At 43.9% G+C, this 27,903-nt stretch overlaps 1 protein-coding gene across 1 annotated transcript in view; it reads right to left on the bottom strand.

The window, feature by feature from the left end:
* Positions 1–314: 314 nt before the first annotated feature.
* Positions 315–27,903, bottom strand: part of TBC1D9 (TBC1 domain family member 9) — a 122,661-nt gene continuing 95,072 nt past the window's right edge. Inside the window, exons 14-21 of the mRNA XM_081540677.1 lie at positions 19,794–19,892; positions 19,554–19,622; positions 14,860–15,100; positions 7,465–7,530; positions 6,593–6,679; positions 4,865–4,939; positions 4,667–4,770; positions 315–2,425 (exon numbers count right to left, since the gene is read on the bottom strand). Coding sequence (XP_081396803.1) covers positions 1,694–2,425; positions 4,667–4,770; positions 4,865–4,939; positions 6,593–6,679; positions 7,465–7,530; positions 14,860–15,100; positions 19,554–19,622; positions 19,794–19,892 — 1,473 coding nt within the window. The 3' untranslated portion in view covers positions 315–1,693. The remainder of the gene's footprint in view (positions 2,426–4,666; positions 4,771–4,864; positions 4,940–6,592; positions 6,680–7,464; positions 7,531–14,859; positions 15,101–19,553; positions 19,623–19,793; positions 19,893–27,903) is intronic.

The raw sequence follows: 27,903 nt of genomic DNA on the forward strand, positions 1-27,903 counted from the left end.
TCTTCCTTATTTTACATTCATGTGCACACCACTACACAGTATATTTCTTTCTTTCTTTTTTTGGCCATGCTGTGCAGCTTGCAGGATCTTAGTTTCCACACCAGGGATTGAACCTGTGCCCCCACAGGAACACCAAGTCTCAACCAATGGACCACCAGGGAGTTCCCCAAACTGTATTTATCTCAAAATACTTGCCTATAAAAATTTGTTTCCTTAGCCAAAATGGTTGTCTAACATAATTTCCCCTGCAAAGTTTTCAAAAGAATAATGTTATCACCACAGACAGGAACTGAAGTACTGAGACAGAAGCCACATTTGAGTATCCATGTATTTTATTTGTTCACATTTATTCTATCTGAGGTTAACACTACATCATTGGACAGTTTTAAAAAAAATCATTCTGTAAACAAAATTAAAAACAGCAGCAAGAGCTAAAAATAAAGACAGTGGATTCTAAAATAAAGGAATGTATTGGAAGGAATATTCTGAATATGCAAAGAAAATGTGACCATGATTATGAATTCAACAATAAGAAAAAACCCCAACATCTGTAAAAGACAAACCTGTAACAGGAATAAAAAAGAAGCGAAAATACAAAGTGCAGGTGCGAGAGTTTTCATTTCCAAGTCCATTCAGTAAATAGAGCATACTATTCTCTTATATAAAGTGTCAAGTTCCGCTTTACACATTCAGTTACGTGATCTTGCAGATTTTTTTTCATTTTACATTAACTCTACATTGATTTAACTGGAAAGATGGTCATATGTGATACATGGTATGATTTCTTGAACCTATTGAGAGCACAGAAATGGTAAAGTTTATTGTTTTATTTTTTGCTTTATTTGCAATGAGTAACAAGAAGCTGAAAATTCAGTATAAGAAGCATCAGTACTTTTACTCTTCCCCACCCCCACCCCACCCCCAAAATTCTGAGCCCTCTTTATCATTTTGTTGCCACTTTCAGATTCTCTGTCGCAAAAGACTGTTCATTTCCCTCTGAATTCCGGCCACTTGACTTAAATCATCAGTTTTTCAATGCAATTTGGTCTGGTATTGTCCAAACTGATCAAATAGAGGTGTTATTCTGGCATCACATAAAAATCACTTATACTTTCCTAACTGCTTAGAACCTCAAATGGGAATGCCTGCAGATTATGATTTTTGAATAGAGGACTTTTATGAAATATATTTCAAATCTTAAAAAATAGCTTTAATGCTCCCTTAAAGTGGTATAGAATTTACCCCAGCTGACAATGCCTATTCCATTTAAGAACATTCTCTCTCTCTGTGGCATCTCACTTTCCTTACAGTTCTAATTTTATTTAAAAAGCCCAAATATACAACAGCTGCTGCCTTATTTAGCATTTAAACAGCACTATGTATACAGCTCAACAGTAAGATTAAGAAGTTATAAATACACACATATCACGGACAGAGTCATCTTTTTTTGGGAATTCACTGCATTCTGGTAAATCCCCCTCCCCCCAGAAGAGAGTGGTACTGTACCTACATGGAGGTGTTTAAGCATTTCTCCAACAGCTTTTCATTGTACTATATTATGAAAACACTAGGCTTCAAGCCGGGTACTAATAAATATTTAATTTAAAAGGAAGACTGAAGCCCCAACACAGAACATAAAAAAGACCCCGCCCCCCGCCCCCCACCTTCCCGGTCCCCAGAGAAGGCGCCGGATTCAGCCGGACAAGGCCGAGATCTCATAGTCACTAACGGAGGTGAGGGGCTTGCCCATCATCCGGATGTTTTTCGCACTGGTGATCCTGGCCATCATGCACACGGGCTTGTCAAAGTACTTCACCAGGGCCGGCTCGGTCAGGAGAGAGGCCAGGAACTGTTCGAAGGTGATGGCCCAGTCCCGGTCCAGGCTGGTGCTTCGGGGCAGCGCCGCTGTGCCTTGGCCGCTGCGCACCAGGACCGTGTCCTCGCTGATGTCCTCGCAGTGCAGCTTGTCCTCCTCGTGGGAGCCGGCACTCAGCACGGAGTACGAGGACATGGAGCTGTCGTCCTTGGTGTCGTCGTCGGAGATGAGCATGGAGGAGCAGGCCCCGTGGTCCCGGGGCGAGGAGTCCTCCAGCTTGATGTCCTCCATCTGTCCGCCCAGGGAGTGCTCCTCACCGGCCCCGGCCAAGCTGGCCGGGAGGGGCTCCACGGCTTCCGGCACGTAAGGCTGGCTCGGCGCTTTCTTGGGGAAGAGCATGCTGCCGGGGATGCCCTGGTGGCCGGCCGGCCCGCTGCCCCCGCCCCCGCCCCCGCCCTCCTTGGCAGGCTGGGGGGTGAAGAGCTTGCCCACTTCCCCAATCTCCAGCAGGAGGCTGGTCACTGCTGCTGTGGCGTGGTACAGCTCCTGCTCATTGGGGTCCTCGCTGAACATGTTATACATCGTCTTACACAGCTCGATAAACTGCTCCTGAAAAGTGACAGAGGAAAACACGAGACCATGACCACCTCGTAGGGAGTACAGAGCCACGACCCAAGTGGACTGCAAGGCCATTTACTATCAGGACTCCTGCCAGATCCCAGAAGAGTCCTATTGTAGAGTGGATGGATGTGTAGATTTAAAGAGATGGACGGTGTGATTCAGTCTCTATCGTGTGTATGCTAAGTCGCTTCAGTCATGTCTGACTCTTTGCAACCCTATGGATTGTAGCCCGCCAGGCTCCTCTGTCCATGGCGATTCTTCAGGCAAGAATACTGGAGTGGGTAGCCATGTCCTCCTCCAGGAGTTCTTCCTGACCCAGGGATTAAGTCCGAATCTCCTATGTCTCATGCATTGGCATGTGGGCTCTTTACTACTAGCACCACCTGGAAAGCCCAATTTCGACTGTAGTCAAGCAGGATTCGAACCTGCACAGGGAGATGCAGATGGATTTCCTATTGGTCACGACTACAGGTCTCTTTACTAGTGGTTCCTTTGTTATACAAATGTTTAACTCTTTTATCCCTTCTTGCAGACTTTTAAGTAAACCATGCTGCTGCTGCTGCTAAGTCGCTTCAGTCGTGTCCAACTCTGTGCGACCCCACCAGGCTCCGCCGTCCCCGGGATTCTCCAAGCAAGAATACTGGAGTGGGTTGCCATTTCCTTCTTCAGTTCATGAAAGGGAAAAGTGAAAGTGAAGTTGCTCAGTCGTATCCGACTCTTAGCAACCCCATGGACTGCAGCCTACCAGGCTCCTCTGTCCATGGGATTTTCTAGGCAAGAGTACTGGAGTGGGGTGCCATTGCCTTCATCTTATTTCATGCTTATACACTTTAGCATTTGGCCCAAGTTTTCCAAGTTCAGCTCAAATCCCCTCTTCCATGACACATCTGCTGGTGTCCCTGGCCAGAAGTCATGTTTTCTACCTCCACCTAGATAATTTATCTGTTCTTCTGTTAATAAACAGCATTTTCATCCTGTATTTTAAATTATTTACATTGTTTTATCTTCCTCATTTTATTTCAGCTGTTAAAGGGAAAAAAGTCAGACACCTATTTATAGCTGAGTACAGTGCTTTGAAATGGCACGAGTTTATCTTTTGAATATCTGATGGTATTTTAAAATGTTTTTTGGCACACCATGAGGCTTATGGGTCTTAGTTCCCCTACCAGGGATTGAACCTGTGTCCCCTGCATAGGAAGCACAGAGTCTTAACCACTGGACTGTCTGGGAAGTCCCTCTGAGGGTTTTTTTTTTTTTTTTCTTTGTTTTGGTGTTAGGGTATAGCCGATAAACAATGTTGTGATAGTTTTAGGTGAACAGCAAAGGGACTCAACCGTACATATACATGTATCCATTCTCCCCTAAACTTCCCTCCCACCCAGGCTGTCACAATGGACAGTGCAGAGTTCCATGTGCTATACAGTAGGTCCTTGTCGATAATCAACTTTAAATATAGCAGTGTGTACAAGACTATCCCAAACTCCCTAACTATCCCGCCCTCCACCTCTCCCTGCCACCCCGGCAACTGTAAGTTTGTTTTCTCAGTCTGTGAGTCTCTTTCTGTTCTATAAGTAAGTACATTTGTGTCATTTCTTTTTAGATTCCATATATAAGGCATGTCATATGATATTTCTCCTTCTCTCTCTGACTTACTTCACTCAGTATGACAACCTCCAGGTCCATCCATGTTGCTGCAAGTGGCATCATTTCATTCGTTTTAATGGCTGGGCAATATTCCATTGTACATAGGTATTATATCTTCTTTACCCATTCCTATGTTGATGGACATTGAGGTGGCTTCCATGTCTTAGCTATGCTAAGACCATGGTGTGGTGCATATATCCTCATGGATGATGTTTTCCTCTGGATATATGCCCAGGAGTGGGATTGCAGGGTCTTATGGTATCGTCCTATTTTTAATTTTTTTCAGGAACCTCCATACTGTTCTCCCTAGTGGCTGTACCAATTTACATTCTCGCCAACAGTGTAGGAGGATTCCCTTTCCTCTGAGAGTATTTTTAATGATTAGTATGAGAATGCATGTACTCTTTCCTCATAACAGAGCATACTTTAAATGCACAAAAGCATGCACAAAATACATTCAAACAGGTACTAAATAAGTGCTCCAAGTTACCATTATCCTTGAGGTGTACTTATTCTACATTTATCTATGACTGAAAACAGAGCTTCAAGGTTTAAAATGAATGAATTGTGCTGTTTGGCACTCACCTGATTCAATTTTGGTAAATCCTTTGCATTCTTTGATTTGGATTTATTTTCTGGAGTCCAGAGTCTCAGATAATTACGATTTTCTTGAGAATTCGCCCTCTTCCCTAAAATCCAAATGCCAAGAAATTAGTGGTCAAAGGTCAAGAAGCAACTGTTGAACCAGCAGTAAGAGAAACACAGAGAAGAGGAAGTCTGTACCTCTGTCCGGTTTTAAGCTCACTGTAACAAAGCCATCATCTGCACTGTGTTTGCTTCTGCTGTCCAATCCAACCACTGCCAAGAGAGTTAGAAAGAAAAAAAGGAGAATGTTACATGATAAACCCACAGATTTATTAGCACATGTAAGAGAAAGCAGAAACACCTCTAGGTGGGGTTGATTGCTAGCCATGTGAAGAATGCTGTCGGATAAAGCACTATGCTGGAAGGTTTACTAGATTATCTCACTGAATCCTTACTGTGCCCAAGGTGACAGCTCTCATCTCCCTTGTTCCCACAAGGACCCTGAGGCTCCCAGATACACGAAGCTGCTGGAGGTCTTCTAGACAGAGCTAGCATCCTGACCAGAGCTCCTGACCATAACCCGTATGTCGATAAGAAGACTGTGTCTGCCGCTCACTCCTCTCCATTCAATCACTTAGGTGCACACAGTTCAAAAGCAGGTCTGAGCTGTGCTTCCTTAGAGACTGTAAGATTTAAGAGGCAGAAGGACCCAGGAACAACTCACACTGACTTTCGAACAGGTGAAGTCAGGAAGCTGCCATAATGATGAAGTAAATAATACATGGCAGCATCAAGTGGAAAGATGCTGCTGAGATTCACATATGGCAAAACAGAACAAGTTCACATATTAGTCTGGAGGTATTTCCACTGAGCTAGATCATGTCTGGGCAGACCTAACAACCACACAGAGCAAGGGTCGGCAAACTTTCTCTGTAAAGGGCCAGATGGCAAATATCTGAGGCAATTCTATCACTGCAGTGTGAGAACAGCCATAGGCAATATATAACTGAATGAGCTTGGCCATGTTCCTGGCTGTGTTCCAACAAAACTTTATTTATATAGGCAGTAACATTTACATTTTATATTATTTTAATTTTTAATATACATTTTATATTGTAATATAAAATGTGTATTAATATACATTTATACTATAAATGATAATATACATTTGATCACAGGCCATACAAAGAGGTGGCGGGCCAGATTTGGTCCAAAGTTTGCTGACATCTGTTACAGAGCAACATATCTGATAGAGATGCTAGTCTTGATTTTGAAGAGCAGCATAACAATAGGATGACATTTTTAATGAATGTCTCACCCTATCAAGGAGAGGGGAGCAAAGTTAATGCTCTACAGGTCGTGCTTTTTCTTTTATTTGTTTATTTGGCTGCAATTGGGTCTTAGTTACAGCATGAAGGCTCTTTAGTTGTGGCATATAGGATCTAGTTCCCTGACCAGGGATTGAACCCATGCCCTCTTCTTGGGAGCACAAAGTCTTAGCCACTGGACCACCAGGGAAGTCCTGGTCATACATGGTCCTTTTGATGGGCTAAAGTACCCACTCCCCAGCAGTTGCATGCATGCTAAGTCGCTTCATATCTGACTAAGTCGCTTAGTCATCTAAGTCGCTTCATAACCTGCATATCTGACTCTTTGTGACCCCATGGACTGTAGCCCACCAGGCTCGTCTGTTCATGGGGATTCTCCAGGCAAGAATACTGGAGTGGGCCGCCATGCCCTTCTCTAGGGGATCTTCCTGATCGCAGTAGTTACTAACGTTCAAAAATCTGAAAAGAAAATAGCATATTAGGCAACTGTATTCATATACTTCTTTGGCTGCCTAGCTTTAGAGGCAACTTGGTTTCCAACAACAGAGGGCTCTGTAGAACAAAATCAGAGTGGCCCTGATGAGAAAGAGTCACTTGCCATGTGTGCATTCTGGGGTGATGTCTTCAAAGAAGTACTGAGTCGCTTCAAAAGCAGAATCTGGCTCGTCTTGATCAGAGGATGGCTCTGGAGAGAGAGGAGAGACAGTTCTCACATTAGCAGGGCCAAGACTCAGTGAAAGTGTGCTTTAATTATTAAAGAAGTGTGACACAGGGGAGTCACAGCACTGAGGGTCCTGGAATACCCGCAGCCTCAAAAACCTTACGAGAGAGGGGCTCCCTCCATTTCTAACTCCATCTTCCTTTATAACAACCCCTCACCAAAGGGTCCCTTCACGTTTTCCTTTTTCAGAAACTTTCCTAAATCCTATGGAATGATGCTTTAAGGAACCAAATTTTAGATTATTCCCAAATCTATAGTTTTACCCTATCTCTATCCTTAAAACTAATTCCCCCTTTCTTCCTCCCTCCCTCTCTCTCTACTCTCTCTCTCTTCCTTTCTCTCTGTTTCCCTCCTTCTCTTTCTTTTTTAGTATTTGCTAGATATTTCCAACTGGTGGCCAACCTGGTTTAAAGCTGAACTCAAAACCTCACCATCTTTCCCACTGTCTCTGTTGGAGGTAAGAGTGCTCTCCCTAGACTCAGAATTCCAGGAGTTACCAAGCGCTATTTATTTGTTCTCTTGCAAAAGTCTGCTCTATTACTGCAGCTCACACTTTGGACAAATGAATGACCACTGAATCAAGCACCTGCTGATTCAGGAACTCACGTCAATAATATTGTTCAGTTTGTTCTTAGTGATCAATGAGGGATTTTTGTGTATCAAAGAAGAGGCAAACAGGTCGCACCAAAAAAGACATCAAGCCAGGCCGGGGTCACAGGTACATGTGCTACTCTGTGTGGCTCACTTACCAGGTAGGACGTGCATTTTGTACAGGAGTTTGAGCTTCTCTGTGAGGTCCCCATGGCATGCGGCACCTAGAAGTCACATAAATACCAATATGAAATGTACTGTGTGTGCTCACAACAGCCCCGCCCCACCCCGAGGCTTAGTGTCCCCTTGAAGCATCAACCTTTTACAAGCTGAAACCCAGATATTGTGTGGGATTTGTGTTAAAAGCTCTGGGATGAGGATGTCTGGTTTCAAAGTCTTTGTGTTGATACCATGTGCCCTTGGGAGAGTGAAGCTCTCTGTATCTCAGTTTCTCCTCTAGGAGGCAGGATGACAAATGAGAAGATTCTACCAGTCATCTTGACATTAGGACCCACGAAAGGTGAGAATTAAAGATTCTTAGACTAGAAGCTGGCACAAATTAAACGAGTGTTACTGATAAGAAGGGCTTCCCTTGTGGCTCAGATGGTAAAGAATCTGCCTGCCACTGCAGGAGATGGGGGTTTGATCCCTGGGTCAAGAAGATCCCCTGGAGAAGGGAAAAGCAACCCACTCCAGTATTCTTGCTTGGAAAACTCCATGGAGAGAGGAGCTGGGGGGCTACAGTGCATGGGATCACAGGCATGACTGAGCAACTAACATTACTGATAAGAAAAGTCTGGTGACTGGGCCTCATTATCATAATAATTGCTCGAGTTCAGAAATAATCTTGATACATGTTTTTAAATTCTATTTTTTTAAAAATTTAATTTCATTTGGTGCCATGCCTTGCAGCATGTGGGGTCTTAGTTCCCCGACCAGCAATTGAACCCATGCCCCCTACATTGACAGCATGGAGTCTTAACCACTGGACCGCTGGGGAAGTCCCTCAGTACATGTTTGAGAATGCTTCAAATTATTCATTTTAGAAATCATTTTTAGTTGCTTTTGGTCTCTTAAATATTTCTTCAGTTCAATTTAGCCTAACCTAGCTGCCATTAGGGGCTTCCCCGGTGGCTCAGTGGTCAAGAATCAGCCTGCAATGCAGGAACCACAGGAGACGCAGCTCAATCCTTGGGCTAGGAAAATCTCCTGGAGGAGGGCATGGCCACCCATTCCAGTATTCTTGCCTTGAGAATCCCATGGACAGAGAAGCCTGGTGGGCTATAGTCCATAGGGTCACAGAGTCGGACATGACTGAGTAACTTAGCATGCACACAGCTGCCATTGTATCGCCACGGTTTCAAACCAAAGAATCTTGTTACTTTCCCCCCTAAAGTCAATAGGTATTTCAGGAATCAGGAAATCCTTTGTAAATACATGTTCTCAGAGTGCAGAGTTAAAGATGAATGGGATTTGGGAAAAGAGGAATCACAGGATCTGGACTGGTTGACAGGGACAGCAGGGATTATCTCGTCTGACCTCCCATGTCCACATCCACATAGGAGAGGATCCAGCACCTGCTTGAACATCCTCAGAGTCAGAGATGGGGAGCTCATCCCAACCAGAGGTATCTCATCCCATTAGGGAATTCTTGAAACACTGAAAGTGCTCCTGTCATTTTTACTTCAGTCAGGACCCTTAACCTGCAGACTCAGGTTCATCAAGTTCATGAACTGCATACAACAGAAAATGTGTTCACACTCCCATGTCATTTTGGTGGAAGAAAATTTCCACAGTCCTTATCAGATCTGAGAGATTATGACTCAACAAAAGATTTAGAACTACTCCTCTTCCTGATTCTTGAAAGTCAAATAGAATAGGTCTACTGCATCTTCATTGCAACAATCCTTCAGATTTAAAGTACAGCTGTCCTGTTTCCCACCAGCTTATCTTTTCAAGGCAAATTTATATTCCCCAGGCTACACCTCTCTTTTTTAACTTTCTCATATGACATGGTTTGTATATTCTTTTTTATTTTTACTCACATCTACCTTATGTGTTAATGTGTCCATCAGTCTGCCTCTGGACAGACAATTCCAGATGGGTCTTGTCCACCGTGGAAAAGAGTGGAACTGTTCTTGACTCTTCCCCTAATACAGCCTAAGTCTGCATTCAGCTCTTTATACTCCTCAGTCTGGAGTTGGACTACACAGTCAACTAAACCTCAAGATGTCTGCACGCTGACTCATACTAATCATGAAAATAATGACAGACATTTATGAACCATTCACTTTGGGAAGGACAGGAAAGCCTGATGTGCTGCAGGCACTGAGCATCTGAACAACAACAAACCCTACATTCACTTCTTTCCATATGCATTTCACTTTCTTCTCTCAAGAATTCTATGAGATGGGCACAGTTGTTATCCCAACTTTACAGATGAAGAAGGCCAGGCTTACTCAAGTAATGTGTTCAAGGCCATAAGCTATTATTAATAGCAAGTGGCAGGCCCAGGATTTGAACTCAGATTTCTCTGGCTCTAGAAAGCATAGCTGAAACCACTATATGTATGTATATGCAGACATACAGTTCTTTTACAATCATTTCTTAAAATTTAAGACTTCTGGAGATTTTCCTGGTGGTCCACTGGTTAAGAATCCGCTTGCCAATGCAGGGGAAAGGGGTTCGATCCCCAGTCAGGGAAGATTCCACATACCTCTGGGCAACTAAGTCCCTGAGCCACAACTACTGAGCCCACAGGGCCTGGGGCCCACACTCTGAAACAAGAGAGTAGCCCCTGCTTATCACAACTACGTAAGGCCCCAGTGCAGCAAAAGACCCAGCACAGCCAAAAATAAGTAAAACAATAAATAAATAAATAATTTTTAAAAATGTTAGACTTCGATTTATCCCTATCAATTTGTTATTCCCAATCATTTTCTCCTCTAATATTATTTTCTTCCAGCTTGTTTTTGTCCTCCAACATGCTGTCTCTTCCAGCTTGTGTAACTGACACATTTAGTGTGGCTTCTCTACCTTGATAGTTTAAATCGCTGCCTGAGTCAGGCAGAGGGGGTTCATAGTCATTGTAGAGACAGCAATAACTAACCCTTTCTGAGCCAAGCACTGCTGTAGGAACTTAACTGGAATTAGTTCTTTCAGGCCCAACAACCATTACTTTGTCAATGAGGAAACGACCACAGAGGTTACGCATCAAGCCCGGTGTACAGAGAACTCTCCGTTGGCTGCCACACTCCGGGTGCAGGGTTCAGTCAGTCCTGGGATCACCAGCTTCCGTATCCCTCCAACTCTCCAGCATCCAATGACCAGCTGCTTTGTGACCTGTGTGGCTTGTTTAGAAAAGCTGCCTTCCAACAACACCATTGAAAAAGGAGATCCAGCCACTTTGTGCCTCCAGATAGTAATCTCTTATCTCTAACTCACTATCTGGTCACTAATTTCAGGGGGGATCTTTCTGAGGATGGACACTAAAATTACTGACCTATCTTTTCCAGAATTCTTTCTTTAGTTTTTTTTTTTTTAATTAGTTTATTTATCTATTTTTTAACTTTACAATATTGTATTGGTTTTGCCATACATTGACATGAGTTTCTTTACTTTCTTAAGACTTGAACAGAATTTCTCTTTCCTAGCCGACTTGTCCATCTCCATAGCTGTAATCGACCTGCATGACTGACTACAACTCTGAGCCTCCTCCCAGCAATCTAGATGGAGTTTATTTGGCTCAAAGAACTCAACTACATTTTAAGAAGCCTAAGTACTCTTCTCCAGTATTTTCATTATCGTGGACTGCAAGCCTCTCTTTCCTTTTCCCAAGATTTTGAAGAGTATTTGCCTCGTTGGGGTTTGACTAAGCTTAAATGAATTATATATTTATATTGATTCCTGTCACTTTCTACACAGTGGTATTTTCATCCTGAACATCTTCGCCAGAAGCAGATTTACCCCACAACGAATTGAGCATAAGGTCATTTTGCCATAAAAGAAAAAAAAAATTACTGGTTGATGGTTACATTACACTGGAAAACCAGACATCAATTTTTGCAAATCCTTCAGCAAGCTAATCTAAGCCAGACTGTGTTTTCACCATTTTCAAGAAGCTTATATACCCATCTGGGATCACACAACCATTTCCTTTTTGGAGGAGAGAGGAAGCTTGATTTTCCTTTTGCCATCAATGTCTAATACTGCGTGATACATTTGGTAAAGACAGCCTGAAAGGAGAAGCTATTGTACCCAAATTAGCTAAAGAATCACGTATTAGTGCTCTTGAAGGTCACTGTGACTTAGCAGCCACTTCTTTTATATCTGCCAAAGCTTGGTAAACTTCTGGTTTTGACATGTAAGAGGGATGACTATGCTCATCAAGTTCAGTTCAGTTCAGTCGCTCAGTTTTGTCCCACTCTTTGTGACCCCAGGGACTGCAGCATGCCAGGCTTTCCTGTCCATCACCAACTCCAGAAGCTTGCTCAAACTCATGCCCATCAAGTCGGTGATGCCATCCAACCATCTCATCCTCTGTCGTCCCCTTCTCCTCCTGCCTTCAATCTTTCCCAGCATCAGGGTCTTTTCCAGTGAGTCAGTTCTTTGCATCAGGTGGTCAAAGGATTGGAGCTTCAGCTTCAGCATCAGTCCTTCCAATGAATATTCAGAGTTGATTTCCTTTAGGATGGACTGGTTGTACCTCCGTGCAGTCCAAGGGACCCTCAAGAGTCTTCTCCAACACCACAGTTCAAAAGCATCAATTCTTCAGCCCTCAGCTTTCTTTATGGTCCAACTTTTACGTCCATACATGACTACTGGAGAAACCATAGCTTTGACTAGATGGATCTTTGTTGGCAAAGTAATGTCTCTGCTTTTTAATACGCTGTCTAGGTTGATCATAGCTTTTTTTTCCAAGGAGCAAGCGTTTTTAAATTTCATGGCTGCGGTCACCATCTGCAGTGATTTTGGAGCCCAAGAAAATAATGTCTGCCACTGTTTCCACTGTTTCCCCATCTATTTGGCATGAAGTGATGGGACCGGATGCCATGCTCATAAAAGGATTTACAAACACTGACTTGTTATCGTTTTCTAGTGTCATGACTGTCAACTAAGTATTTTTCTCTCTCATGTTAAAATGGCCTTATGGGCAATTAGTTGTACGGCGAAACTGGTTGCAGCAAAGATGTTTATGGCAAAAATTCCTTGACCCCTTTCTACATGTAGAATCTGTCTTTTTTTTTTCTTCTCCTTATTTTGTCCAAAGGTCATTTAAAAAAAATCTCCCTTTTGATAGATACCAATGATACTAAGTAGTTACTTTGGAACAGAAAAGATGAGGAGAGGGTCAAAAGGTCTCTAGCCTTGTCTGGATTGTTTCACTTTTTTATTTTATTTTGCTCATTTTTTAAAAATTTTATCACTTTTCTATTTTTATGTTTTTGGCCATGCTGCGTGGCATATGGGATCTTAGTTCCCTGCCCAGGGATCGAACCTGCACCCCTGCAATGGAAGCTTGGAGTCTCAACCACTGGACCACCATGTGAGTTCCTTTGTTCACTTTTTTAAAAAGCAGAATGTATTTATGGATTATTTGTGTAATTAAAAATCAATACCTCCTTCTTCCCTGAAAAAGGAGGAAAGAAAAAAAAATTCTGTTTGCTGTCCTTAAGCACAGAATAATGAAAAAGGACGTGCTTCTGAGACAGACTTTGTTTGAATCCTGGGCCCAGCATGGACAAACTGCGCCTTTCAGTTCAGTAACAGATATATTTTGACTTGCTAAAAACAAATGTTCCAGCATGTTGCTTAACTTTTCTGAGCCTCATCTCTTTAACTGAAAATGAGGGTATTAATAGTAAGCACACAGATAATAAAGCATCACAGTAACTGCACAACCCTGCTTCCAGGGTGCTTGAGTTCAAACACCAACTTTGCAGTTGTGTGCCTTATGTAAATTAACTGCACATAAAGTCTGGGAGCAAAGCCTGGCTGAGTCAGTGCTGTATAAATGTTAGTTATCAACACTATTGTGTGCTTCCGAGCTCCTGCTCAGTCATGTCTGACTCTCTGTGACCCCATGGACTGTAACCCGCCAGGCTCCTCTGTCCATGGGATTCTCCAGGCAAGAATACTGGAGTGGGTTGCCATGTCCTCCTCTCCAGGGGATCTTCCTAACCTAGGGATCAAACCCACGTCTCCTGTGTCTCCTGCATTGGCAGGCAGATTCTTTACCACTGAGCCACCTGGGAAGTACAGATCAATACTATTATTACCTCAAAGGTCTGTTTGGATTAAGTGATAATGTACAAGTTCTAAAGCATCACAATGGTGCCTACGCTTACTAAAGGCTAGTTTCCTCCACGTACCCCTTTTGACTGATGTATCTGAGTGCTTTCTACAAATAGTTTTTACTTATCTAAGTCGACCTCACTTACTCCCCTTTGTTTTTTTTAACAACCATCAGTGTCCTCTGGCCTTTAAGCCTTCCGAGACATTATTCTCTATGATTTAGGGTGCTTTCTGGAATCACTGTTGGCTCTATGCCTGATGCCTTCATCTTTCCTTGGGCACATGTCACTTTCGAGTGGATGGACCAGGTCACAGAGTGTGGCACAATTAGAATTAAAAAATTTTTTTCCTTCCTATTTAATTCTGGCAGCCCGACATCATGCCTGCTATATCCACAACCTCATGTCAGGTTAAGCTCGACCACCACATAGCTTTTCTGCTCAAATATTAATGTAACAAGCCCAGTGGAATGCAGAGCAGTAAACAGGTCAGACAGCGAGGCTGACAGGCAGAAGCCTGTGATGGTTGTCGGGCATGGGTGTGCATTCTCAGGAATGGACACGCTTCCTCCCCACAAAATGAGGAGAAAAGACTTCCACTAGACTGCAGAGCTGTTCATTTTTTTAGCCTTTTATTAAATTATGAAATGTTTCATAAAAATTTATGAAATATATCATATGTAGGATAAATATATGTTGGGACAAGGAAAAGCTATCCACATCCAAACATTTCTTTTTACCTCATAAAGTTATCATGGTCTGTGATTTTAGTGTTTAAGTTGGTATTCTTGCAAATTCTATGATAAAGTATATTAGCTAGTGCTGAAGACTATCTGTGGGCTGGTGGCTCAGATGGTAAAGAATCCACCAGCAATGCAGGCGATCCAGTTTGATCCCTGGATTGGGAACATCCCCTGAAGAAGGGCATGACAATCCGCTCAGGTATTCTTGCCTGGGAAATCCCTTGGACAGAGGAGCCTGGCTGGCTATAGTCCATGGGGTCACAAAGAGCTGGACACGACTGAGAGACTAACTAATGTAGAAGGTAATGATTTAATCATACAATATGTCCATTAACTAAAAACAAATTTACAATCAGCTTGCAAACCTTAAAATGGGATCCTCTGTCCTATAAGCCCTGTCTTCCAAGGCAAGCAGAGCTGTGGTCCTGAGGGCAGCAAGGACAACCATGGCGCTCACTGCCCCATCTCCCCCGATTTCCCCACCCCGACCCCCAAACTCATGTAATCATGTCCTTACTCAGCCCCGAGACAAACTCTCGGAAGTTGATCAGAGAGTCTCCATTCTCATCTAATAACTGGAATAAGCGGGAGGCCAGCACGTCAGAGTGAGTTCCGCAGGCCCAGGGAAAGAGGAGAGCAAACATGCCCTTGAACTGCTCCAAGTCGATGCGATACTGCTCGAGGTAAGGCAGGCTGGGGTCATGCCGGTCTAGCGCATTGCTGCTCCCGCCCCAGTAGCAGCTGGTTAGATGTTCTGCCTGCAGAATTGAAGAACAGGATGATACGGGAGGCTGGATCTCACAGCAAATACTGGCAAGAAAGGCCTTCCTCAAATCTGGGAAAAGGTTTTAGGTCACCTGTCAGCATTTCCTGGGGCAGTGGTCTGGACCCAGGGCACCCTCGGCTTCTCTTTTACATTTATCTCCACCTGCCCACCTCCCACCAATTCCATGGCAACCATCTCTGTGTTTATATCTGGCATGAAAAACCCGTTTCAATTACTGGAGTAGGTGAAGAAAGAACTTCCCCTTCACCATTTTCTCCTCCTGCTACTCCCACACTCAAAAGCATTTTAAGGAGTAACTCCCATAAAGACAAAGAAATATTCTGTTTTAAAAGAAATACCATAAAGACAAACAAACTCTCCGTTTTAAAAGAAACACATAGACTGTTAACCTTCAGGATCTGTAATTCAGGCAGTCTGATCACCTCCTGTCCCTGGTGAGGATGGTACAGCCCAGAGGGTAAGTGGCTTCCACGAGTCCACTAACCAGAATCATAGTCAAACCAGAATCATAATGTGATTCTGGGTTTCCAAACTCCTAGTTTAGTGTCCTGAAAATCCCTGCCTCTCGGTCACCAAGATCACACAAATTTTACCCTGCATGTGTGCTACACATGCTAACTCGCTTCAGTCATGTCAGACTCTTTGCAACCCCATGGACTGTAGCCCGCCGGGTTCCTCTGTGCATGGAATTCTCCAGGCAAGAAGACTGGAGTGGGTTGCCACGCCCTCCTCCTCCAGGGAATCTTCCCAACCCAAGGATCGAACCCATTGTCTCTTTCATCTGCTGCACTAGCAAGCTGGTTCTTTACCATTAGCACTACCTGGGAAGCCCAAAGATTATCCTAGTCATCCAGTACTGAGGCTACAAGTATGCAGTCCCTCCTGTTTTGTGCATCTGAAAATAGCACCAGGAAAATTATCAGCAGGAACCACTAGGGTGGCGGAGGACAGAGATCCAGCTAAAGGCTTCCTGTTTCTGTCCTTGGAAACAAGGCAGCCTCTTTATTCAGGAGGTCATATTGATTCTGGCAGAAACACATGCCCATTCTAGGAAGACCGCAAAGATGAAGCATCTAATAGAAAGGCCAGTAAGAAGACTCCAGTCTCCCTAGGTAGACGTTTACAGTTAGCAATGAACGGTAGGCTGGGGAGACAGAGGGGCATCCAAAGGGAGATTTTATTTTTACTTTATTTCCTGCTGTACTGTCTATTGCATTATAAGCATGTATAAACATTGCAATAGCAAAAAGCACTCTCACGCCAGATCGTTCCCCCTTGCTTAGGGGTTCTGAGGAGAGAAGGAGGAGTCAGCAGTGAGTGTGCAGTACTTCAGTGTGGTTCTTACTTAGAACAGAGCAAAGACCAGTGTCCTCATCCTCATTGTTTACTGGGAATTGTGGCTAATAATCCAGCAAAGAGAGGAGTGGGAGTAGGCAAGAGAGGAGGAAGGAGAGGTGTCTCAGAGCAGCTTTGGGAGAATAAAGGAGGTGTGTCAAGTCCACTAGGCTTGGGGGCTGCACTCAAGTGCTGCCGGATGGTGGGGGATTGGGGGGGGGGCGGAGTGGAGGAGCATGGGGATGGTGGTGGGGTCGGAGGAGGGAGGCTGAGGCTGAGGTTCGAGGGGTGCCCCGGGTGGAGCTGTACTGACGTGATGCCCAGCTGCCCTGTGGGTGGGAACCAGTTAGTGACATGGCCCCAAAGGGAGGGTCCCCTTTTACCAGAGCCCCATCAGTGGATAAAGGTCACCCGAAGCACTTCCTCCTAACTAAAGCACCCACGTTCCTCTGGAACCAGACCTGAGTGTGGCGCAAGCACATTCATGGTGCTCACGGCCATCAGGAAATGACAAGCCACACAGACCACATCCCTCTCCTTTGACGAGACCCCCTACTCCATCCTTTGCGCAGCAGGGACCCGAGACTGAAAAAGGACTAATTTAAAAAGAGTTCAAGTAAGCCACAGGGGCCGTGAATCACATTTTCTACCAAATCTGCCTCAGGGTGGCAGTCTTTCACCTTTTTCTATCAAGTTTAGCCCAAAGCCCAAGCAGAAAACTGTGGGAAACAAATGTCTCTTTCCTTTGTATCTGAAGGAAATCCCCCCGAAATTGACTTTATAAAAGACTGAAGAGTCTGGCAGTGTGTCTGACACTGTAATACCTCAATAAATGTTGGTTCAGATAAATTAAAATAAATGGCTTTAAAAAAAAAACAAACAGTGAAAAGTCTTAAAAAAACTCAAGAAAGAGTCCTTATCTGAAGTCTTTGTCTTGGGTTGCCATCACCGACTCAATGCACATGAGTTTGAGCAAACTTCGGGAGACAGTGAAGGACAGGGAAGCCTAGTCCATGGGATTGCAAAGAGTTGGACATGACTGAGTGGCTGAACTGAACTGAGTCCCCGAGAATCCTTCCCACTCCTGACACCAACCGAGGGTGTCAGGTTCTCTCTTGGAGACTTGGGGAACTCCTGTTTGTCAACACACCTGAGGGCAGGGTTTTGGAATGTAAGGAGAGCTTTCTTCAGGCAATATCCTTGGTGTACAAATTACACACCTGGTACCTGGAGGCACACAGACCGCAGAGGGCAGGGGCCCCCAGGGAAGAAGATGCGGCTTCCGTGATCTCAGGATCTTGGACAACCAGCCCTGGTCTTCCTCTTCTGGGGTGCCCCCAAGTCAGCCTCCTCTTTTGAATGTCATAGCCCTTCCCATTACCTGTGCATGGTCTTGTTGCCTCTAGCTGCTACTCCCCACTTCTGCACAGTTACCCTAAATCCTGGCCCTACCCATCCCCCACCCCCACTCTGTAAAGCAGATTTCTTCCAGTCCTCAGTATCCTTTTAAAATCCCATCTCAGTGGGATCATTGTATTTTTTTCCTTTCAATCCAAGTTGGATCATTGTATTTTTCCCTCTGTGAAATGAAGAGGGGCTCTTCCCTCCTTATGGAAAACCAACTTAACATGGAGCCATCAGGCACAGTGCTTTACATATCCGAATAAAACTCAGAATGAGATGGCACATGCTTAAGACTGCACCGTTAAGTGCTGAATGCAGCCTGCTGGGGGCGCTGTTGCCCACACGGCTGGACTGCACGAAGCCATCAACCTCTCTGCGCCTGCCTCAGAAGCATGCGAAATTGTACTAGACTGAAAACGGATCACTGAATCACCTATGTATTCAACACACATGTTTGGAACACCTATTGGGCAGGGACACGAAACTAGATGCTAGAGAAACAGAAATAAATACAACGGTGGTGCCTCCAGTAGCTAACAGGTAAGTGGGAATATTAGCAAAAATATTCCCAGCTCTCACATTCTCTGTCTGATCCTAAGATCTACTCGTGTCCAACTCAGATCGTTATGTCTGCCCCCTTCTGTTTGTTCCTATACTATCTTTGCCATCCTCAATTATCTTTAGTTTTGGAAATAAAAGGCTCTGTAACATACAAAAAACTAGCCAATTAGAGATTGTGATAAAATTGGTACCTGCATAAAAAGCATCCTTTAAAAATTTTTCCTGGCAATTGTCACATTTTTACCTATGATGTTGGTAATGACAGTTAAAACAAAAGTGTTTTTTTTTTTTTCCTAGAAGAAAAACAATTCTACACGGCTTCATTTCCTTATTGAGGATCAAGATTGGTGTGGGCTGACTTAGAAATGCAAAATCACAGAAATTTAAACAACTAGGCTTTCCCTTAGACATTCAAGCAGCTTTATTCTTATTCCAGCTATGTATCTCTTTTTAAGGGTGCTTGAATAGATTAATATAGGAAATTAAAATTTACAGAAGTTTCAGAAAGAATTTAAACTTGACTGCCATCATTCCAATGAGTATTATAAAGTAACACCCTATTTTCTTAAGTCCAAGGAAACAGTGAAAATACTACATGCAGTGGAAGAAGGCTAAAACATCAATTTAAATGAATTATAAGTACTCTATACTCTTCTTATACTCTTAACTCCATCTTCCTATTTATGCCCGTTGACACTTATGCTATCCCTTCACAATTTAACAGAAAAATCTAGGAACTAACTGAATTATTAAAGTGAATTCCTGGGCTTCCCTTGTGGCTCAGTGGTAAAGAATTCACCTGCCAATACAGGAGACACGGGTTCAGTCCCTGGTCCGTGAAGATCCCACATGCCTTGGAGAAGCTGAGCCTGTGCACAACTATTGGGCCTGTGCTCTAGAGCCTGGGAGCTGCAAACACTGAAGTCCAAGTGCTCCAGAGTTCGTGCTCCGGAAGAGAAGCCAATGCAAAGAAAAGCCCATACACCACAAGAGAGTAGCCGCACCCACTGCAACCGAAGAAAAGCCCACAAAGCAATGAAGACCCAGTGCAGTCAAAAATTAAAAAAAAAAAAAGTGAACTCTTTTACTCCCTTGAATGTACATGAATTTTCTTCGAAACTCACTTTGAAAAGAGCATAAAGTTCTTCTAGTTCATCAATGGTAAAGGAAGTTTCAGTCACAATGGTTCGTACCTATAAAAAGAATAACACAATGACTTTCACAAACTCAAAAATATCATAATGGGAAACTTCCTGATTGTTTTCTTTTAAATCCGCTTAGTCTGTCAAGCAGGAATTTGAGTCAGTGGGAATACAAGGAAGGATGGAAACAGAAGGCCACATGCCATTTCTCAGAAGACTCACCACATTCCGTTTTGTAGTATCTTCCAGTGTCTGGATCACCTTTAGTCTCTGTTTAAATCTCATCTGCTCAATCAAATCTGCCCGGATAGTTCCAAATTTCTGGAAAAAAACAATATTGGTATTTCTGAGAAATCTGCTGAAGTACTTGGTGTCATGTCTGCAGGACCAGTGGAGACAAATCCTGACACCATGAGAAATTTCTTGCCAAACGACAGGGCTCTTAGGCTATACCATCATTTACTATATGTCCTTTGTTTATTTTGAAGCCATTTAACAATCTTAAACAAATAATAGAAAATTCTCATGCTTCTTAACATTGAAGTAAATCTCAAAGCCAAATTAGTCTTTCTCAAATCAACAGTTCATATGGAAAAAAAGTGAAAGTGTTGCTCAGTTGCTCAGTCATGTTTGACTCTTTGTGACCCCATGGACTGTAGCCCACCAGCTCCTCTGTCCATGGAATTCTCCACGCAAGAATACTGGAGTAGGTAGCCATTCCCTTCTCCAGGGGATCTTCCTGACCCACAGATTGAACCTGGGTCTCCTCCATTGCAGGCACATTCTTTAGCATCTGAATCACCAGGGAAGCCCAGTTCATAAGAAAGGAGGGGGTTAAGTAAGGCTCTAGGGACCCTTTGTGGATGAAATAATGCATTCAAGGAAGAACTTTCTTGACAGGAAGAAAGGAAGCATATGAGGCTAACTACTCAACTGGGAGGTTGTAGGAAATGTTGGAGTGTGGCTTCCTGTTCTGATCTCTAGTTCAATAGCATTTGTCTCTCGATGGCAGACACTCAGGACTAGCTACCTGTCCCAACCCAAGAAGCCTAGCGTTGCCTGAATGTTTGGGATGTTAGCATTGGGGAGAAGTCTTGGAGAGGAAATGCATATGACTTCCCTCTACATTCCTTTGCTCCCTCTTATAAATCTATAATGATGTCAAAATAAATGTGGTTTTGGGGGATTTGTTTTGCTTTTGGAAGTTATGGTGTAACATTTTACAACAGAAAAAGATGTAGGAATCTGAAAAGTAAGTGACAATCAGGGGCCTGAGAAATTCCCTTTGCGTTTAAGAATACTATTGGCATATACAGAGAGCACTGACTTTTGAAATTATGCTTGTCACACAGACTGGAAGTTGGCTCATCAATACCCATATGTTTGTTCTCCCTGCATGTAGAGAATTCAAAATTTCAGTCGAGTACCCAGATGTTAAGCAAAAGATGACATTTCCCAGCAAAAGATGACATTTCCTAGCTTGTTGTGCTAGGTGAATAGATTCTGGTCAACAGGATGTGAGTAGAAGCGATGTTGTTGTTCAGGTACTCAGTAGTGTCTGACTCTTTGTGACCCATGGATTGCAGCACTCTAGGTTTCCCTGCCTTCGCTAGCTCCCAGAGTTTGCTCAAATTCACTTCACTGAGTTGATGATGCCATCCAACCACCTCATCCTCTGTCCCCTCTCCCCCACCTTCTCCTTCTGCCCTCAATCTTTCCCAGCATCAGGGTCTTTTCCAGTGAGTGGGCTCTTGAGTGCCCATTAAAGGAAAGGGGCACTCCCATCCTATCTCCCCCCAGTGTGGATGAGACATTTCTCAAGAGTGGATTAGATGGGGGGGGAGGTGGGAAGGAGGTTCAAGAGGGAGGGTACATATATACACCTAAGGCTGACTCATGCTGATGTTTGGCCGAAACCAACACAATTCTGTAAAGTGATTATCCTTCAATTAAAAAATAAATTTAAAAAAAGAGTGGATTAGAAAGAGCCTGGGCCCCTGATGCCACTGAGCTCCACACCAGTCCTGAACTCCATAAGCAAACTCAAAGCGAGAGAAAATCGAATTTCTGTCTTAACTCTATTTTGGGGTCTATGGTTACAATAGCCTAACCTGTGTTCCAACAAACACAAGAGCTAAAACTTACAAACCGATTAAGTGCTTGGCATAAATTACGAGTTTTGTTTAAATTCCATTTAATCCGTTTCTCCTGGTTCTATTTATGCCTTACCGGCTACTCATTTTCTGTCTCCTCTGCACATCCTCTCTATCTTGAATCCCTGGGCAGCTCCAGGGCTCAGTCTTTAGACCTCTTCACACCTACATCCTAGGGATTCCCCTCACTGTTTACCACCTCTATTGTTCACACCCTGGTCCAAACCACTATTGTCTCTCTGAGGCTTAAAAACAAAAACAAACAAACAAACAAAACCCACAATGTGACAGTTGAGAGTTAAGTTTAACTGGGTACGAAAGGAGGGCTATAGCCTGGGAGACAACATTTCAGATAGCTCTGAGAAACTGCTGCTAAGAGGTAGGGGAAGGTCAGTATATTTGATTTCGGTGAAGGGGGAGTACATGCAATCAAGCACATATTTTTGCAGAAAGTTTCTGCTAGTCTCATAAAGGTTACAAAGTCATATGGAGTAGACATCACCATGATGGAATTTAGTGCTTTTCTAGATGTGAGATGCATGAATTGGGCTCCTAAAATCAGCTCCTGAAAATATGTGACCTGTTTTGCCCGTTTCCCAGAGCACAGAGTGCCTCATGTCTGCTCTCCACCCTGAGCTCCTTTCAGGTGTTGAAGCTCAGCAGCAGCTCACAATTTAATCCTTGTAGAGGCGGATGGCAAGTGCGTGTGTGTGTGTGTCACATGTTCAGTCGCTCAGTCATGTCCGACTCCTGTGGCCCCAGAGACCGTAGCCCACCAGGCTCCTCGGTCCATGGGATTCTCCAGGCAAGAATACTGGAGGGGGTTGCCACACCCTCTTCTAGGGAATCTTCCTAACCCAGAGTTGAATGCACATCACCTGCATTGGCAGGGAGATTTTTTTTTTTTTTTCTAACCACTAAGCCACCTCGGAAGTGGTTTTAGAAGGGGTCCTTCTAAAACCTGAGCCTTAACACTACGCCCTTGCTCACAACTCCAGCGTTTTCACAGCTCACTTGGAGTTAAATTCCAAGTCTCACCAATGACTGCAAGCCCTATGCCCCTCCCCCTCCCTCAGCGACCTCTCTGGTCAGCTGCCAACACCCTTTTGTCACCGTCTCGGGCACAGTGGCCTCTTATTGCTCCTCCTGAACATTGTGGCAGCTACACTGCCAGCCTGGGCCTGTGCAGCAGCCCCTTCTCTGCCTGGATGGCTTCCTTCAGACACAACTCGCTGGCTCCCCCAGGTCATTTGTGTCTCTGCTAGACGTCACTCCACAGACACACAAACCCGAGTCAAACAGCACATCCCCACCCTTCTAACCTGCTGTTTTCTTCCTTACTGGAATCTGCCATGGCCTGCCTCTCACCCCTCACTATGAGGGCACAGACTGTGTCCTCCAGAGTGGAGGGCAGATACTGATTCTCAGCAAGTGCTCAACAGGTATTTACTGGACACACTGAATCCTGGGGATAATTTCAGGAAGTACGTGCTCTTCCTAGCTCCATTTCAGAGACGAGGGAACAGAAGCTTAACAAAAATCATCAACTTGCCGAAGTTCACCAGAGCTGTGGTGGTAAAGCCCAGTTTGAACACAGGCTGTCTGATTCTAGAATCTGCACCCTTGGAAGACTTCCCAGGGGTTCAGCTCCTGCTGCAGAGAGCAGTCAGTGTTCAATAAGGCCTTGAGTTGCCAGATTCAGTGAATAAAATATAGGAGATACAGGATGTCCAGTTAAACCTTTAACTCAGACAAACAAGAGTGATCATTTAAGTATGTCCCACGCAATGTCAGTCTTTTCTGTATCTTATCTGACAACACCAGAAATGGCATCTCTCTATAGGTTGTTCCACATGGTGGACTCTGAACCATATAATTTATAATTTCCCCAAATTGGAGTCAACAGTGAAAAACCCTATCCTTCTAATGCTTTCTGTTTCTGTCTATTCAATATGTTTTTCCTGTTTTGAAAGAGAATTGCGTTTTGACTCAGGTGTTCCTTCCCGATAGTTAAGACAAGAGAACACTGACATCTTAGAACTTAGACCAGTTACTTAGAACTTTCATCACTTATGTGATTGGAGGGTCTTGATCTACAAATGCAGGGTTTATGGATGAATTTTCCCATCTCCAGAGAAGCGTCTTCTCAAGACCAAGTCAGAATCCTCTCCACTCTAAGAAAGATATGGCAATTACTGCCACTTAGAAGCCAGAATTCAAAAGTTGTTTGTAGGAGCTGCCACTAGTGATGAAAAATGTCATACTTAATTTACTCTGGGTTAAATCCTCGGGTGGGATTAAAACTCCCAAGAAAGGTTAACTCTTTTGATCCTCACAGAAGAATGGAAAGTATCCACTACAGAGCTCATGCTGAAGATGGAGGGGTGGGTTTACTTCAAACCAGGACACAGTCTGCCTTTGATCAACCAAGAAACATTACCTATGGGACAGAAGGAAACTATTCTTATACTGCAACTGGCAGGGACATTAACAGGCCATGTCACTGGTCATCCCTACAATAACCTTGTGAGTTAGTACTGTTACTTCTATTTGACAGATGAGAAAACTGAGGTTCAGAGAGGTACTATAAGCTACCCAGAGTCCCACAGGGGCTGCACTGCTATTTAAGGTTCAGTCATTGGTTTTATAGCTCCACCACCTAATTTTCTAGCGTTCTAGAAAAGGGTTCTAGATAGGTTCTTCTTTGTCTTTAGGTAGAAGAGAACGTAAGTTTTGGAGCCAGACAAAATTTGATTCAAATTCATTTTCTTTTACTAATTATCTGTGTGACTTTGGGCAATTCAGTCAAGTCTTCTGTATCACAGTTTCTTCCTCTGCACAAGGAGACCCCAAAATTGTCCTTGTAGATTGCCCTTAGAGATAAAGATACATTAATATAAAGTACGGGTAACACTAACTCACAGTAAACGGGTAACACTAACTCACAGTAAACATTGGCTTGGTCATCTCTGCAGATTGCGAAAGAACAAGTTGGGTTTCTCAGGTGGCTTAGTGGTAAAAAAAATCCGCCTGCTGGTGCAGGAGGCACAGGTTCTATCCTTGGGTGAGGAAGATCCCCTGGAGAAGGGAAGGGCAACCCGCTCCAGTATCCTTGCTTGGAAAATCCCATGGACAGAGGAGCCTGGCGGGCTACAGTCTACAGGGTTGGACATGCTTTAGTGACTAAACAACAAAAAGAGTTACTTCCCCCAAGCCTGACCTTCAAAGAGCCCTCTATATTTTATATTTAATTAACATCTCTTTCTCAACTAGAAATGGACCCTGCAGTTTGCCAGGCAGGTCCAGGGACTGGCCATAATCAGACACAATGGAATACAGATAATGGCCCTTCCACTGGGAGCAAACAGTCCCAACCTAAAAGGAAACCGTTCCTGCCTAGCTATTTCCGGAGGTTTTCTACAGGAAAATGGGTTATGAGGAGGACTGGGCCGTGATCTCCTCTCCCCTGCCCCTTCGCCTTTTTGGAGGGGCTCTGACAGAATGGAATTCTGAAAATAGCAAACAAACAATGGCTAAGTAGATCCTCTCTCTTTCCAGTGGCTGTTGGGTGCCTTGCAAATCAATTAGTGGTTTCAAGACTTCCCACTAACCAGCCTCTACTGGACCCACTGACCTCATGTCCATATGTACACCTTCAAGTCCATCCACATTCTATCCAGACACACTGCCTTGGCTCTGGCTTTAATGCTGGGGAGCTCTCGTTTGCCTCCTGACTCTGCCACTTTCTGTGTGCCTTGGGAGAACTGACTCAACCTCTCTCAACTTACATTTAACCTTCAAATGTGTGAGCATGGACCTGGCGGGGCTATGGATGAGGCGCCTGGCACCGGTCCCTCCCAAGGTGGGGTCTCCATGAGCGACAGCTATTATCACCAAAATTAATAGGCCCAACACATGAATCTGAACTTTCAAACTGTCTGTCCTTCTGCACAAACTGCTCCTAGAGTTTGATCAGCCACCTCCTTTCCCCACTTCAGCTCAGTTCAGTCGGTCAGTCGTGTCCGACTCTTTGCGACCCCATGGACTGCAGCACGCCAGGCTTCCCTGTCCATCACCAACTCCTGGAGCTTGCTCAAACTCGTGTCCATCGAGTCGGTGATGCCACCCAACCGTCTCATCCTCTCTCGTCCCCTTGCCTAACATTTCTCAAATGCTCTGGGTGGTTACCTCTGTGGTGGTCATGTGCCCGCTGTGAGTCTCCTATCAATGTGCTCTGTGTCTTCCAGGAGGCACATCTCAGTCTATGGATTAAACCTGAAGGCTGGGACTTTGTCTGCCATGTCTGTGTGTCTAACAAAATGGCACACAGCGCCCGAACAGAAGAACACTGTCTCTCAAACTGCCCCTCCTTCCAAGAAGGGCTTGGGAGAACTTCAGCTTGCGTGAGATTTCCCCTCTGAGGCATTTATGAAGAAAGTTATCACATCTACTCCTCAGGAGAAAGCTGATCAAGCTGCAGCATCCTGGGATCTCAAGGCTGCATGTGCTTTCGGTATTCTTCCTACTTGTCTATTTTCCTGGCGAACTATCCTGAAGCACGGAAAGCAAGGAGTCACCTCCTTCAGAACACTGGTGTCTGTCATACAACCGGGTTAAAATCCGCCTAGGTGTCTAGTGGCCCCATTCTGCATCTAGGGCAGTGACTCTCAGCCCCCACCGGGCTCCAGAATCACCTGGGAACTTGTGAAAAATATTTATTCTTAGGTGTCATACCAAGATACAAAGGTAACTGGTCTAGAATGGAGCCTAGGAATTTATATTTTTAAAAGCTTGGCTTAAAAAAAAATTTTTTTAAGGGATTTGAATGCACAGGCAGAATTGAGGACCACCAACCTAACAGGAGGTGGGGTAAAAAAGGAAAGGCAAGGCAAGACTTCGTGGGGTTGTCTTTAGGATGACCTATTAAGGTAGTGGGGATTTCCCAGGTGGCACTAGTGGTAAATTACCCTCCTGCCAATGCAGGAGACCTAACAGACACGGGTTCAATCCCTGGGTCGGGAAGATCCCCTGGAGGAGGGCATGGCAACCCACTCCAGTATTCTTGCCTGGAAAATCTCAAGGACAGAGGAGGCTGGTGGGTACAGTCCACGGAGTCTCGCAGACTCAGACATGACAGAAGCGACTTAGCAACTGCACCCAGATACGGCATGGGGAAGGCACTGGAGGCTTATTAGCACAGTGGTGCCACTAAGCAAAGAGAAAACAAAAAGCACATCATTGTGCATTGGAAGAGCAGGTGAGGTAGGCATTGGTAAAAATAAACAAGGCTGTCTTCCCAGGCAGAGGAAGGAAACGAAGGCTGTGTCCTGCGATAGGACACCTGGCAGCCTGAGGGGCGCCATTAGGGACCAGACAGACAGGAAGGAAACGGACACCAGTTCTGGCCTTGCTTCCATTCTCCACTCTTTCCCATTAAAAATGGGCCACGTGCTGACCTCAGCGAGACCTTAGCTTATCTGTTGTGAAGAACAAACCTGAGTTTCTACATACCAAGCTTTATTACTTGGGTCTGGAATTCTCTTCACAATAAAGGTTATGGGGGATGCCTTTAGAAAAACAACCCACAGCTATAATAATAACTATTGCTTTCAGTCACATGGGCTCTTTTTCTGGAAAAATAATCATTCAACATTTCTGATGGAGGCCTATTAAAAGTCCTGGGGTAATGATTTTTTTTTAAAAAATGCATTATGATAATAACCAGTTTTGGAGAGAGTGAAGTGAAACAGTCATTCTTAATCTCTACTAGTAAAAATTTAAATCAGGAAAATCTATACAGAAACTGGACAGGGTGTGGCAGGAGCTTGGAAATAATTAATACTTTTTGATCTATTACTGGAAATCTATTCCTAAGAATGGACTCTAAGAAAAAAATCAGAAATGTATTATTTGTGTAGAAACTTTTATAATATATAAAAGTGTATATATTACTATATAATATATAGTATCATACATATTATATATACATAATAATACTATACAAATTTGCCAATATGGTACTGAAAATTTGGAAGCAACCAAAGTAAATGTCCAATGAAAGGGACCAGCTAAATAAGTTTTGGCATCTCATTAAAGCAGAATATTAAGAATCTATGAAAACCTGCAAACAAACAATATATTAAATATCAGAGAACACTCATCATATATTCTAAGTCAAA

The sequence above is a fragment of the Giraffa tippelskirchi genome, chromosome 11, assembly GCF_054371585.1.
Source record: "Giraffa tippelskirchi isolate mGirTip1 chromosome 11, T2T-mGirTip1v1.2.pri, whole genome shotgun sequence".
NCBI classification, from domain to species: Eukaryota; Metazoa; Chordata; class Mammalia; order Artiodactyla; family Giraffidae; genus Giraffa; species Giraffa tippelskirchi.